Source organism: Monomorium pharaonis, chromosome 1 (genome assembly GCF_013373865.1).
Source record: "Monomorium pharaonis isolate MP-MQ-018 chromosome 1, ASM1337386v2, whole genome shotgun sequence".
Taxonomy (NCBI): Eukaryota; Metazoa; Arthropoda; class Insecta; order Hymenoptera; family Formicidae; genus Monomorium; species Monomorium pharaonis.
In genome coordinates this window covers 14,424,602-14,441,671 of record NC_050467.1, presented here as the reverse complement: position 1 = coordinate 14,441,671, position 17,070 = coordinate 14,424,602, and the positions used below count along the sequence as shown (strand labels likewise).

Here is a 17,070-nt window from a genome sequence, read left to right as displayed (position 1 = left end):
TGTATGTATATAAAAATAATAATGTATAAATTTGTATGATGTTCATACTTGGTAGAGCTAATTCAGTGCAATATCGATTAACGAGAGATAAAAGATCTGGACAAATTATTTTCGTGACTCCAAGAAATTTTGCCATTTGTCCAATAATTCTTCTCATACTTTTGTGCGTTATAGTCATGGCTCTTGATAAGAAATTCATATCGCTTCTTGTTAAAGACACTTCAGTAGGTATCAAGCGATCTAGTCTGTAATAAGATAAATTTCCTTCTCTTCCATATCTGCAAAAAAATTTGTACACGTAAAAAATATATAAGTATAGTTACACAAACTTTTAAAAGACTTTTAAAAATCATAGTTGTGTGTCGATGACTACGGGTCGATGTTTGCCTCAACCGAAACAAACGAATCGATTGATGTATCGATGAAGGACGAAAAACACAAATCGGAGTCGGTACCGAGCAATCTCCGACGAACATTTGGCTTTGTGACTCCGTAGCGATTGGAGCAAGCGCGTATTCTCCCGCGAATATAGTTAATTTCATGGCGACCAGAGCACATTAGTCTCCGCGCGAATAGACTGTAATTATTGAGAAAGAAAGTTATATATTAAATTTAGAAACAAGTTCGATTACTAGCCCGTACATGGTCCTTTGAGCCGGATTTTTGACTATTGTGTTACAATTGTGCGTGATACTTGACAAGGAGCGTCGCGCAAAATATTTGAGAGATACTACTAAAACGGCAAGCAGAGCGATCGGATCTTTTTTTAGACAAATGGAGAAGCACGCAAGCATTCATCATGAGCAAGGAAGTATGCAAGGAACTACAAAAGAGGAAACGATATATAAAGGCCAAGTAAACAAATATCGTGAAATTTGCGGAGAGTGCTCCATAAGCAAATATCGCTGGAATTCGAGACATTGACGATCCACGCCGACAGGATAAAGAAAATTCATAAAGAATTCAAAGATATTCAGCAACAATTATTAATCGCCGTTAAGAAAGAAGAGTTTCCAGCGGAGGATCAGCAAAAAGATGACGAGTTCGAGGCTCGATACATCGATCTCAAGGCATTTTTGACGAAAACGATTGCAGTTCTAAGGCTGACTACAAGCACGGCGACAGGCGCTAACGATGCGATGGTGCGTGTGCTGGAGCTGCAGACCGAATTGTTGAGGAGCCAACATAGAACACAAGGTTAAACTGCCGACGATAAAACTTCCAAGTTTTTCGGGCAAACTGCACGACTGGAAGCGATTCTCCGACTCCTTCACAACGTTAATTCACGACAGTGATTTATCATCATTGGAAAAGCACCAATATTTAATCGGAACATTAACAGGAACGCCGCAAAGGTCGTGGAGTCCATCGAGATTTCAGCCGAGAATTATGAGCTAGCATGGACGCTGCTGAAGAACCGTTACGAGGACGAGAAAGCGCTGAGACGACGACACATACAATGTTTGTTTGACGCACCGAAGGTCGAACGGGAATCAGCCGCGGCAATCCAGGAATTGATCGATTTATTCTGGAAACATTTACGAATCGTAAAGTTGAGAGATTCAGGCGCTGAACCCTGGGCTGGGGTGATGCCCTTATTATTTTTATGATCGAGAAGAGGCTGGACAAGGCCACACGTCGTCATTGGGAGGAGACCACGGAAGGAAAACAAGAAATAACCGTTGATATGTTGTTTAAATTTTTGCAGCGGCGAGTACAGATGCTCGAGCGGTTAAATGGGTCGAGCCAGAGTCAGTCGACTTCCGAGGAATTTAAGGGCAGCAGAAAGAAATCCGGAAGGAGCGGCGCCGCGGGTAATGCCAAGGCCTTTGGGCGATCCGACTTTGCAAATTGGGCAGGACAACTCAAGGCCAATTCGACGAACGCAGCAATTAGTCTGGCTACGGTGACGGGTTCGGGACGATGCTATGTATGTAAGGAAGCTCATCTCATATATTCATGCGATAAATTTATAAATCTGACCGCGCGAGAACAAATCGACCTCGTAAAGAAATTAAAATTTTACTTTAATTGCTTAAGAAATGATCATTTAGTCGGCAACTGCAAGGCGAGTTCTTATAGAACATGCGGTAGGCGGCACAATACATTGTGTCACGTGGATGAGAATAATTCTATTGTGGAGCGATCCGCAAATTCCGAATCAAAATCCGTTAGCAGCAAAGGTAATCAAAGCGAAAGATCGAGCGTGAATCTGTCTGCACTATGCGTCGTGCAGCACGTGTCCGAGTTAGATTTTAATGGCGACCGTCATAGTAAATGCTACGGGCTCTGGCGGAATGCGGCAATCGGTTCGCGCTTTACTCGACAGTGCTAGTGAGGCAAATTTCATAACTGCGGCAGCTTGCACAAGGCACAATATAAACCCTGAGAATGTTCAAGAGGCAATCACGGGAATAAACAATTTAACATACAAGGTAACAAAGGGTTGTCGGAGTCACAATGGAGTCACGAGCAACGGACTATCAATTATCTGTTTTTTGTTTGATCGTACCACAAATCACACGAAATGTGCCTTCTGTCGCGATTGACACACAGAATCTCGCGATGGCAAACACTTTGAAGCTAGCTGACAATACATATTTCCGCCCAAGTTAAGTAGATATGTTGATTGAAGGTAAGTTTTTTTTTTAATTTATTGGAACTTCAAAAGATCGAGCTCGGCGCGAGCTTGCCATCGCTACACAACACGAAACTCGGCTGGATCATTTCGGGTCCGGCTCCAATACAATAAGTCGCAAATAATGGAGTAAATCTCCACGTGTGTCTAAGCGCGCAATTGTCATTGGACAGATCGATAGTCAGGTTTTGGGAGATCGAGGATGTTCGAGTCGCGACGCGGTATGGACTGAAGAGGGACGAGTGTGTGAGAAGTTCTTTAAAGAGACTCATGCTCGAGATAGAGAAGGTAGATTTATTGTTCAATTACCTTTTTGTAAAAACAAGAATAAACTTGGTGAATCGTAATATATTGCCGAAAGACGGCTAATATATTTAGAGCGAAAATTTAGAAGTAACGAATCGTTTAGACAATTATACATTAGATTTATGCGAGAGTACATTGACCTAAAGCACATGACGGTTGCCTCGCCGATGTCAACAATGAGTTCGCATGTTGTTTGTTTGCCTCACCACGGAGTGCGTCAAGATTCTGACAAGAAAATGCGTGTTGTATTCGATGCTTCCTGTAAGACGAAATCAGGCTTATCGTTAAAGAATACGTTGATAGTTAGAGCGATTTTGCAAAATTCTTTAATCAAAATCATATTACGATTTCGGATATACCCTATGGTAATAACAGCTGATTTGCAAAAAATGTACAGACAGATTCTCATTCACGATCACGATCGGGATTATCAACGAATTTTGTGGCGATTTTCACCAGACGATCCAATACAGGAGTATCGTTTAAACACCGTTACGTATGGTCAATCATGCGCGCCATTTTTAGCGATAAGAAGCGTGCGGAAATTAGCAAGCGAAAACGCGGCCCGGTATCCGCGAGCGGCACAAGCGTTGCTGCAGAATTTATTTGTAGACAATGTGTTAACAGGAGTGAACGACATCGCGGAAGCGAAATGTTTGATAGCAAAAATGGTTGCATTGCTAAAACTAGGGCAATTTGAATTACACAAGTGGCGATCAAGTAGAGCTAAAGAATTGTTAGATGCAAGCGGTTCCAGACAATAACGGATGAGCGGGACGATGATAAGACCCTGGGCATTCGATGGGCGCCTTAGACTGACAATTTTCATTTTAAATCGACTGCTATGCCTGATGCACGAACTAAGCGACAATTATTATTACCATCTATTTCAAGACTATTTGATCCATTAGGACTGGCAAGCCCGCTAGTGGTTAAAGCAAAATCCATTATGCAAAGTATGTGGCAGTTAAATCTTGAGTGGGATGACGAGTTACCAATTGAATTGCAGAAGGCATGGTTCGATTATATGGAAGAATTGATAAAGTTTTGCGTGGTAAGAGTGCAGAGGCGAGTAGTGGAGCTCGCGAGTCCGGTGCGCGTCTATTTACACGCGTTCTGCGATGCCTCCGAGCGAGCATACAGCGCGTGCGCGTATGTACAGGCGATCGACGAAGCAAACCGAGTCGTCTCAAGATTTTTGTGCGCCAAATCGCGTGTGACTCCGGTGAAGAAGTTGACAATTCCGCGACTCGAGTTATGTGGAGCGGTAATATTGGTCAATTTAATTCAATTAATCTTTGATTCCTTGCCGATTACGTTTCATGGCGTATACGCGTAGACGATTGTCCTTGCCTGGATAGCAGGAGACGTGGGTCGACAGAAAATTTGTGTCTAATAGAATTAGTAAAATACAAGCGGTTTTGTCAGCCGATCATTGGAGACACGTAACAAGTAAAAAAAATTCAGCTGACTTGATTTCTCGTGGCACCGGTTGTAATAATTCGGACACAAGTTCATTGTGGTGGTCGGGCCTATCGTGGCTTTCGGAGATTGCGGCGCGTTAGCAGCATCATCCTCGATTTCCGGAACCATCCGATCGAGAATTAGAAATTGTTAAATCCGAGCATAAAAGAAAAATACAAGTATGCGTGAATCAGGCAACATTTAGCTCCGTAATAGATTAAATTTTGAGAAGGTTCTCGTCATTGACAAAAATCGGGAGAATAATATCCCAGGTAGCAAGGTGACGTCTAATTGACGGCATTTTTTGGTCATTTTATGACGAACCAGACGTCATAATGTCAAGATAAAATGACGTCTAAATGTCGTAAAACTGACGTACATTTGTCTCATCTTAACGACGTCATATATTGACGTCAAAAATACGTCATTATTTTCATATTATTGACGTCATTTTCAAGAAGCTAGTATCGTACATTTGACGGTATTTTATTGTTATTTTTATGAAAAAACATAAGTTTTTAGGTTACATTTAATAAAGACGACATTTTAACGTCATTTTTATGACTATTCCAGGTAGTAAAAGCCATTATTTTGACGTTTTAGAAAATATTTCGGGTACATGTCCTATATATGCAGTACTTGCATTATGAAAATATCGAAATAACATAATTATAATGTAAAAAAAAAATCTACGTTGTTTCTCAACAAGCATCACGACCCACCACACCATAGTCACGTTTGGAATTGCCTAACTTCCGCGGTCACCCATCCAACTCTGAACCGCCGTCGACGTTGCTTGACTTCGAAGATCGTACGCTACTTAGCCCTTTGTGATGATCCATGAACACTTGATGATCATGAATACATATTTGTTATAGATCAGTTCAATAGATGCGAGAAACATGAAACTTGTAGTTAACTAATATTTTTATAAATAAATATAAATTTACAGTTTTTTTCCTGATTTTTACATATGCAAAATAACATGTGGAATAACTTATAGAAATATGTTTTTGCTCTGTTCTTTTGATAAAGCTAAATTATACCTCAGACAAAACGCAATATTTATCTAAATATTTTATAAATATTTTTGTGGTCTTAGATTTGACAAATCATAAAGATTTATCATAAATATTTTAAAAATATTTATGAAATATTTATAAATATTTACAAAATATTACTTATACAAATCTTTATCTTTTATTTATCATAAATATTATATAAAATATTTAATCTATATTTTAATATGTTGAATAAAGATTTTTTTTTCGTATATATAAAATATGTGTAAAATATTTATATAATATTTTGAAAAAATAAATATTAATAAATATTAATAAATATTTATCATAAATATTATGTGCTGCCTGGGATAATTCTAAAATATTGATAGTATTAATTATATAAAATATTAATTTTATAAAATATTAATTTTAATAATGTTGTTTATTAACCAATCTTTAAATAATGATAGTTATAGGTAGCAAGGTGTCGTCCACTAGACCTCAATAATTTGTCATTTGAGGTCAAATCGTCAATTATTACAAAGAATTATAGTTAACGTCAGTAATTAGTCACTAATAAAATCTTATTAATACGTCGTAAAATGATCAATTAACTGACGTTATTAATTAGTCAAGAATATGACGTCGGAAATACGTTGTAGGATGGATAAATGACTGATGTAATTAATAGGTCAAAAAATGACGTTACTATTACGTCTTAATTTGGTAACATGACGTCTGCGACCTTAAATGACGAATTATTGACGTCGTATTAACGTCACCTTGCTACCTGGGATGGTGTTGTCGATTTATATCAAACACAAGATGCAGGATAATTGATCGAAACTATGCAAATATATCGGTGGAGGAATTAAAGTCAGCGCGTTTGAAATTAGTTAAACCAATGTCAAGGCCAATTTTTTGAGAGAGAAATGCGTTGTTTGTCTGGAAACAAGGGCCTCGAGACGGAAAGCGTGTTAGCCAGTATGAGCCCATTCATGGATGGAGATGGAGTCCTCAGAGAGGACGGCAGATTGCAAAAGGCTATGGTGAATTACTAATAAAAAGCATTCCATTCTATTGCCCCCGAAAAGTCGATTCACGGTTCTGTTGTTGGAGCGGGAGCATCGGAGGATGATGCACGCGGGTCCGCAGGCGCTGCTCTTTTCGATTCGCGAGCAATACTGGCCTCTAAGCGGGCGCAACTTGGCTCGCAGGGTGATTCGCAAGTGTACACTTGTTTTAGAGTCAACCCTAAATCTTTAAGCCAAATTATGGGGTCATTACCGTCGGACAGAGTGGTTTGTCGACGGGCGTTTACCGTGATAAGCGTAGATTACGCGGGCTCACTCACTACGTTAGTGAGCAGAGAGCGAGGACAGAAAACCAACAAATCATACATTGCCGTATTTATATGCTTTTCGACGAATTTTATTTAGAAATTTTATTTAGAAGCCATAGATGATTTAACTACGGATGCGTTTATCGGTGCGTTGCGTCGATTTGTAGGAAGGCGAGGCCATCCAAAATATAGCCAAAAAATACTTAGCGTAATGCGACTAATTTCGTGGGCGCGAGAAGAGAGCTCGGCGATTTATATAAGCCGATCAGAGGCGAAATGTGTGAGTCGGTAAATGAGTATTGCACGTCCAGAAATATTCAGTGGCATTTTATCCCACCCTATGCCCCTCACATGGGCGGACTATGGGAGGCGAAAGTGAAATCGTGTAAATATGATTTGAAAAGAATTGTTGATGAAACTCGGCTCACCTTTGAAAAGCTTAACACGGTATTGGTTCAAATCGAAGCATGTATGAATTCGAGACCCTTAAGCCAGCTCTCTTCACACCCAAAACATATGCAACCATTGACACCTGCGCATTTTTTAATAGGCGAGCCGTTAACAAATTTGCCGGACATCGACTTGTGACTATTGACTAATACTCCTGTTAATAGACTGAAACGATGGCAATTGATTCAGCGGATCACACAGCATTTCTGGAAGCGATGGAGCGTCGAGTACTTAACTTTATTGCAGGACAAATGCAAATGGACAAAGGAGAGAAAAAATTAAGCAAAGAATGATGTCTTGATTGCAGATGAAAATGCACCGCCTCTGCAATGGAAAATGGAAGAGTTCGGGTTGTTACTGTTAAGATGAGCGGAAGTATTGTAAACCGAGCAATCACAAAATTATGTAAATTACCTGTTCGTAAGCGAAGTCGTGCACGACACGCGCTATATGCGCGAATATTACTCATATGTGCGAAAAGACACACTTGTAAAATACATGACTATTCGACTATGCGCTTTCCGATTATTCAATCGCCACACGAAAATTAGATTTCAATTACTTTAACTTCATTGCGTACTCCGAAAAGAGAATCTTCGACAACTGTAATCCGACTCATTTTCCGGCCACATAGCAACATGTGGATCGATAACGTTAATTAAAAAAATATTTCCATTTATCAGTCAATTGTAATTAATAAAAAACTACCGAAAGAGTATGAGGATCGCGGTTGCTAAGATATTTTTTACTATTATTTATTCCTGTGGTAACTTTCCTCGTGTGCAGACGCAATTTGTACGTGCTCATAATTTCCTGTGGTGATTAATAATATAATCGAATAATATAATAAGTCTATCGCGAAAGAGGCTGAGTTCTCCTAGGCGTTGCCATCGCGAGTGTTTAATTCTTCTTTTGGACATTTAATGTCATTTGGACATCTTTATCTCTCAGACTTATTCGATTCGCAATTGTGATTGTGTAACTTTCCCATTAATTTCAAATAAACTGTTTCTTAAAACGCGAAATCACAGTGTGAAATTAATCATTCACATTCGACAAGACATTACCCGTTAATGACGATAAGAATTAATCTGTGATTAATTGGTGGGCGGAATGTCGATGATTGCGGGTCGATGTTTGCCTCGACCAAAACGAACGAATCGATCGATGTATCGATGAAGAACGAAAAACAAAATTCGGAGTCGGTACCGGGCGATCTCCGACGAACACTTGGCTTTGTGACTCCGTAGCGATTGGAGCAAGCGCGTATTCTCCCGCGAATATAGTTAATTTCATGGCGACCAGAGCACATTAGTCTCCGCGCGAATAGACTGTAATTATTGAGAAAGAAAGTTATATATATATTAAGTTTAGAAACAAGTTCAATTAATTAGCCCGTACAATGTGTAATAATAACATAATAAATGTTAACAAAAAGTATGTACACTGTTATAACGTGTTAAACCTTAAGGTATTATTTCAAAGGTAAAAATGAGTACAAAATATCTATAAATTACCTTATCATATCACCTAAATGTATATCTTGATTATGAATCCTTAAAGCCAGATATAAGATTGCCCATAGTTTCGTAGGTGTAATCAAGTCTGGTCCTGTTTTATATCTAGTCGTCACATGACTGTGGTTATATTTGCTGCGTTTATATCGTGGTAATTTTTTTGCCATATTTTTTATTCTGTTCATTTCCTCTTTAGCAGAAAAATTGAATTGTATCCTGTATTAAACATATATACATATACATATACATGGGTTCACGTTCACGTACACAATTATATGTTGGGATTAAGTAGTAACTAATTAAAGAATTAAAAGTTAAATAATGCAGTTAAAAACCTAAAAACTTGTAACTCACTTAAGTTAATTTTAAATATATTTAATAATTTATATTGTAATAATTTTTTAATGATTTTGTTATTTAGAGTAAACTAATTTTTTTTTTAATTATAACATTGTAATTTAATATAACCTTTAAAGCATTTTTTAAATTTGTCTATAATGACAATAGCTGTTACATTTTTACAATAACAACTTTTATTACTACTGTATAAAATACAATATAAACCACAATAAATTTCAAATTATATTAGTCAAATAGCATATTAAGTGTCCTTTTGAAAGTCAATAAAATTTAATTTAAAAAATAACCAAGAAAATGTAATAAACTCGTTTAGACTTAAAACTTTCACGACCAATAAAAAGAACTTCCGGATACATGCTGTGTCCTGACAGCGTTGCGCTGATGTTTCGCAAACGTTGCAGCTTGCATCATCAGGCTAGGAGCTCCGATGCTGAACTCTCTTAGACTGTGATCGACCTTATATACCCCTTATCCTAGTGCTAGGATAGGGGTGAGGAAAGGAAAGGTATAGAGATGAGGAAAGGGAAGGTGGTTATCCAATAGTAGCACAATTCATTAGCCCAACATTGGTCAGCTGGTTGGCTAATCTTAACACAATATTGGGTGACTGTTGGCCAGCCAATATGTGCTGCTCGGAATGTTTTAGTCAATTAAAAATCTATCAAAAATCAACACAGATTGATATCTTCATGCCGCCTCTCGACCCAGGGTTTTCTTCTAGAAAAAGAATGTAATTTTTAAACGTCTATATACGTATTTTTACAAGCATCTCGTGGGAAGTCACAAATCCATGTGGTGCAAAGAATGCTTCGAACGCCCGCCCGCCCGCCAGCACGCACGCACGCACGCACGCACACGGGGGTGCAAAGCCTTCGACCCCCCTCCTGCACCCACCCTGTCCAAGTCGCTAACCCAAGTAAATTGTATTGGAAATCTGCAAACACATGTAAATGTGTGTGTGTGTGTGTGTCCGCCCAATCGTGCAGTGTCCAATCGTGCCGTATCCAATCAATTCGTGTCCAAACAGGATACTCCCTTCAAGGTTTTAAATACCTTGGCAAAAATTTAGACTTGTATTTTGTTGGGGTCCACTGAACCTCATGTGTATAGTAAGGATTAATACAATAAATCACCAATAAAATAATCATATAAAATCCACTGGAAGCATATCATATCACAAATAACAATGTGCAAATCTGAATAAAAGTACAGCTTTAGTACTATAGTTGAAATGATTTGACTTGCGGGAAAACGTAATACAAAACGTCACCTAGCGACAAGTTTCGCAATTCACGTGTGGTGTGCCAGCGCTCGCGAAAGTTTTCCGTTAGTGCAAGACATACTTGCCGCACTACCTTCCAGCAAATGTCTGTGTAGTAGTTGGTCTACATTTTTATTGGTAACTTTCAAATTTTGACCATTTTTTCGAATTCTGTTAAAAAAAAAAATAAAGAATGTTTCTTTTTCTCTTGTAGACACAATTAATAACGATCAATGTAATGTCAGTGTACCAAAAACCAGTTTTTTTACATTAATTGACTTTATTTTCCATTTTTTTCTTATTGACATTATGCAATTTTAGAAGTTTTTATACATTTTGCTCGATAAAAACATAGTAGTCACTATGAAAAAATGCTCCTAGCTATTTGGCGATTTTTTATCAAATTTAGTGTACTTTAAGGTATAAAAAAACGTAAAAAACAAATTTTTATTGTTGTTTCATCCAATTGTTTTCTGCGTTAAAAAAACATGAAAATATCAATAATTATAACATTATCTTTATCCATTAATGACTTGTTTAAATGTTCGTTTAAAAAATTTGACTATTTCATTTGATACAGCAAAGTTACAGCTTTAAAAATCTTTTTTTGCTCATTGCAGTACAATAATTTTTAACGAAGTTATGAGCAATCAAATTCAAAATGCTCACTTTTTATTTAATCAAAGGTAATTTAGTAACAAAAAATCGTAGACAAATTAACCCAACCTATGGATCGTTTTCATCCTGCTTAAAACTACTATCCTTAATTTTTCGTCGAATAGCAAAAAAACAACTGTGAAAAAACATATTAAATTTTGGGGGGAAGGTAATTTAATGGTAGTTTCTTAAAGAAAAATGTTTAAAGAGTACACATAAATTTTTTCAGATTTTTATGATCAATATTTATATGGTTATAAGGGCAAAGACAAAAGGAATCATACGTTGGGTTAGAGTGTGCCAAAAAACACGTTGAGGATTAAGGGTTAAAAAAATTTTTTTCAAAAAAAAATTTGTAGAGAAAACTTTAATCTTTCACGTCAAGAAGGTTAAAATTCTCGTAAAACTTTTTTAGAGATATAACAGGCCGACAAAGTGAAATAAAAATTTCCCATTTAGTCCAGTTCGAAGTTTTCTGCATGTAAAAACTGTCCAACTTACAGAAACATTTAAATGACGGTAAGTTTTCAAAAGTAGATATTTCAACCTTTAAAATGCTTTTTGGAAATTTAAATTTCGTTTGTTTTTAACGAAGTTACAATTGATTAAATTTCGCCTTTTTTTTTTAAATTTAGGTGTTCCTTTAATAGTTGTGAGAAGTGTAGTTACCAAATCACAGGAGACATACAGAAATAATTACTGAAGGGGCAACTCATCCATCCAACACGAGTAATTACAAATTTAATATTTTCATACTGTTTGACGGATAAATAATTTTACCGGAAATAAATAACACTTTACATGTAACAAACCCATAAGTACCAATAAGTCGTAAGTTTTTTCTTTCTTATCACACAATGCGCATCAAATTTACTCACGTGCTAAATCAAGTGATTTATAAATCTATCGATTTATTATTATTAATAACTACCGAGTAATCATTCCGCGGCTTATTTTTATTTAAAAAAAATTTAGATTACAATAATTACAGATTATAAAATTACTGTAATTAGTCAAAAAATTGTTGTCTTTTATAAAATGTATCATGTATCAATGCTTTTACAGATTTACACACACTCATGCATGAACAAATCTATCTGTTCGTTGCTATTAATTACTACCGGTTAATTATTCAGCAACCGAAAATTCGAAGAAAACGCACGACGCGGAGACTCAATGTCAACAGAACAAATCAAGATTGTTTTTTAAAGAGCATTACGTGTAAATCTGTTGATAATTGTAGTCAATAAATCATGGTATCAATCTGATACTATGATAATGTGGAGTATTAATTAATCGACAGTGGAATGCTTCGAGGCATATGTATTGCTAACGTCCGATTGCGCCGATTTTATTTTAGCTTTAAACGAAACTTAAATATGCATCAGTCTTTATTTATTTAAAAATATTACGTGACAAGAAAAATAAAATTTATGACTTATCGGTATAAAGGGCATGGCAGAATAAGGTATGTAAATCTGCCCCCGCATGTATCAGGCTCAAATTGGTGTCACAAGTTAACACCAATGTACTATAAAATTACCCCTAAGCCTAACCTCAAAATCGCATTTTTATAAAAGTTATGGAGGGGGAAAGTAAAATAAAAAAAGTGATTTTTCTTAAAAACGACTGAACCGATTTTTATGAAAAAAGTATGTTATAGAGGTCAATAAGACTATTATTTAAAAATATTAAAAATTTTTTTTTACAAAAAAAATTGGTAAAAAAATTTTTAATTTTTTTTTAATTTTTTTTTAGGGGGCTGTTTTTGAGGTACACCCGCTATATTTTCATAAAAACGTCTTTGGACTATCTATTCTTACATATATTTTTGTCAAACAGATCAGAGTGGTGCAACATAGTTAAAAAAAATATAATTTACGCTGTACTACGCCGCACGGTGCGGCACACGGCGTCACGCAGGTGACAACGCGCCAACTAAGTAATGCTGTGAAATCTATTCTAATTACATATTGCTTAATTATTAACTCCTTATTATCAAAATGCTTGATTTTTGTGAGTCCCCTCACCTTTCACAAATCGGGGTGCTTCTATATTCCAGAAATGACCGAAAGACTTAAAAATTTTATTCACCGGATCTTATCAACTTTCTCAAAGTGTATCATATTTAGTAGAAATAATTGATAAAGATGGCAAACCTCCAAAGATTAAACCTTGAGTATGTTAAAGACGAAACAAATGTACTAAAACTAAAAGTTCCATCCCGACACATTTCTCGCACAACATATAGATGTTTTTTAAGATACAAGCCTAATAGTGTTGGTATCTCTGGTGTGACACATTACGCATGCGAGTGTGCTAATGGTAGACGAACTGTTGGCTGTTGTTCATACATTGTCGCAATTGTGTATTACTTGTCGTATGCAAGATATTTATCGAAAGTTTTTAAGCCAGCAGAAATACTTAGCAAGATATTTAAACAAAATAATTATATTTCCGTAATTGAGAGTAACAGCGACGAAGGTTAGGTTCTTTTTTAATATATATATATATATATATATATATATATATATATATACATATTCACATAATATATAGTCATATACACATACTTAATAAATACATTTGTACTAGTGCTTCTAGTAATACTGGTACAAATATATGTGAGAGGCGAGGGGACTCACAAAAATCAAGCACCCCGATTTGTGAGAGGCGAGAGAACTCACAAAAATCAAGCATTTCGATAATAAGGAGTTAATAATTAAGCAATATGCAATAAGAACAGATTTCACAGCATTACTTATTGTTAGTTGGCGCGTTGTCACTTGCGTGACGCCGCGTGCCGCGCCGTGCGGCGTAGTACAGCGTGAATTATATTTTTTTTACTATGTTGCACCACTCTGATCTGTTTGACAAAAATATATGTAAGAATAGATAGTCCAAAAATGTTTTTGTAAAAATATAGCGGGTGTACCTCCAAAACAGCCCCCTAAAAAAAATTTTTTTTACCAATTTTTTTCGTTAAAAAATTTTTTTAATTTTTTTAAATAATAGTCTTATTGACCTCTACAACATATATTTTTTTCATAAAAATCGGTTGTCGTTTTTAAGAAAAATCACTTTTTTGATTTTACTTTCCCCCTCCATAACTTCTATAAAAATGCGATTTTGAAGTTAGGCTTAGGGGTAATTTTATAGTATATTGGTGTTAACTTGTGACACCAATTTGAGCCTGATACATGCGGGGGCAGATTTACATACCTTATCCTGCCATGCCCTTTGTTACACGTAAAGTGTTGTTTATTCCGGGTAAAATTATTCATTCGTCAAACAATATAAAACCGAATTTGTAATCACCTGTGTTAGATAGTGTTGTTGCACCGCCCCTGCCTACCTTCTGTATGCCTCCCGTGATTCAGTAACTATTTTATTTAATCGTTCAGAAAATAAGCTTTAGATAAAATTTTCGTAAAGAAAAATCGAAAAGAATTAACTCAGGAATATTGTCATTGCAAGGACATCTGGGTCGTTCTGAATCACCCCGCATAGAGCGTTCACAATCTCAAAGATTGAAAAACAAAATTTCCAGACCAACAACATCGAGACGACGGATGAGGAGAAAAAAAAGAAAGAGAAAAAGAAAAGAAAATGGTTTTTTTCCATATCTTCAAAGTACGACAGAATGCATTAGCAAAATTTTGCATAACACAATATAAAAGTAATTTTCAAACAACAAAGAAAGATTTCTCATTTACTTCTTAATCTGAAAGATTAGAAATTACGCTTAGAATCACCAGATGTATACAAAATGCCCTGCTTTTGTGTGGAAAAGTGTACATAATAGAAACCAGGAGAAAGATCAGTACACAAATCAAAGAACATCAATGATGTATCAAATACGATCATTTTCCTCAATTAGCCGAACACCTAGACTGGACACTTTATGCAATACAAAAAAGCTATTGTGCTAGCTCCTTCTCAAGGTTACTTCGCCAAGAAATATCGTAAATTGTAGAAATTTTAAAACATTCCGAAAACCTCAACATAATAAAGGTTATTAGATAAGCCCAATTTGGCATACTGTTCTCTCGGTTTTTTAATTAATCAATTAAAACATTTCTGAGTAGCACATATTAGCTGGCCAACATTGTGTTAAGCCAATATTGTGTTAAGATTGACCAACAGCTGATCAGTGTTAGGCCAATGAATTGTGCTATTATTGAACGAACCACCCCGTCCCCTTCTTCTCATCCTCATCCCGACCACCAAAATAAAGGGTATATAAAAATGGTCACAATCTAAGAGAGGTCAGTACCAGAGATCCTATCCCCGATAATGCAAACTGCAACATTTGCAAACGTCGGCGCAACTGTACCAGGGCGCGGCATGTATCCGGAAACCCTTTCTATTGAAAGTAATAAATTCTTATTTTCCAAGGTTTGAGTAATGATAGACGAGAGAAAGAGTTATAAACTCATCATTTTGATTTATTTAAATAACTCACAATTAGTAATTATTTGTATTATAATTCCTGTCGGTTTGTTATCCATAAAATTCTAATCATACTGTTGTCAATACTGTTATAAGCAGAAGTTCTTTGGCTAAACGTAACAACAAAATCATCTTTATTTCTAAAAGATAAGTAATTAACGTTCTTTAACGAATTTTGCACACCAATGTCACAAAAATATCAGTATCTTGTACATAGTATCACAGAAAAGTATTAAAAATATATGTAAAAAAATCTTGGGCTCTTCTGACTTTGCCCATTGTGGAAGTATTATAAAAGTATTATAACAAACAATATATTAGTTTATAAGTAAAATAAAAGTATAACCAAATTGCAATCGAAATAATTATGAGACTTAGACTCGCGACACTCGCAAGTAGTCTATAACCCTAAACGCAAACAATATAACTTCACATATCATATGCATGTACGCATATATCAAATATTAAGTTCAATTACGTCATTTAAAAGCCATATTAAAGGCCCTTCAAGTTGCACTAAAGTTAAAAAATTAATACCTAACATATTTCTCATAATAACATAAAGAATACACGTTCATAAAACTTTTAACTACCTGCAATGCCAAAATTATGAAGACTAGAACCAGGAGATCAAACTAAGCCTGATTTCGCCTCCAAAAGTGAGGCGAAAATATGTTAGAAATGTAGTACCAAATGGTGGCGCTGGCGACAATGATTTACCGGAAACAATATGGAATACGACAAACATTTGATAATAAATGCAAATTTATAATAAAAATCTTAGCAATTTTACATTTAGAGTACTTATCTCAATTTTCTTATACCAATACAACAACTGCGTACAGCCTAGCATCATTAGCACGGCTGACTACGATAAACTTACAAGGGGACCTTACGGGTCATGGGTCATCGATTTTTTTCATACTTATAGGATTCAAAGATCAGTACCCGGACATCAATTTCCCAAAGCAGTACGGTGCGCTTCTCGAAAATACTCGAGAAAATCGATTTTGAAGATTTCCGATATTTTTAAGTACAGAAAATTTTGACCTATCGTCAGAGCCGCTCGTAGCCGAGCGCACAGAGCTTTAGTTTAGTAAGCGCGAAGTTGCTGGTTCGATTTTCGCTCTAGCCCCAATTTTTTTTAAATAAGTTAATGGAGTTTTTTTAAAATCCTATATCTTAACATTTATCAAATTGAAACGCTAATTAATTATTAAATATTTATTTGTTATTTTTGAAATAAAAATTAACATCTTTATTTTTAATTGCCACTTGTTTGAAAATGCGAATATTTATAATAAATTAAAATTTGGTACAAAAATGGAAAACGTCTTATTGTTAAATGCAAAAATAATATGTACAAACAATATTCAGTTATTTTATCACTTACATTTTACGCTGTATCTTTAACACGTTAGTCGGAGTTTACAAGTCGAGTTTATTGTAAGTCGATCCTGGTCGATCCCCATTCTTTCGCATCTTTCGTGAACAAAGAACAGCCTTGCAAAAAGTGGGAGAAGTAAGGGTTCCGAGAGAGCAGATGCTGTGCTATTCGTACTTTACCGTTAAATAAAAATAAAGAGATGTTGATTCTTATTTAAAAAATGATTCTTATT

General features: G+C 35.6%; 1 protein-coding gene across 3 annotated transcripts in view; it reads right to left on the bottom strand.

The window, feature by feature from the left end:
• LOC105832308 (TATA box-binding protein-associated factor RNA polymerase I subunit B) overlaps window positions 1-17,070 on the bottom strand; it is a gene marked incomplete at its 5' end in the record, with an annotated part of 50,416 nt that overhangs the window by 17,737 nt on the left and 15,609 nt on the right. For 2 of the 3 annotated variants that reach the window (XM_012673129.3, XM_036294190.1), the window contains 2 exon segments: window positions 49-278; window positions 8,722-8,937. In XM_012673129.3, coding sequence (XP_012528583.2) covers window positions 49-278; window positions 8,722-8,937 — 446 coding nt within the window. 3 annotated transcript variants of the gene reach the window in all.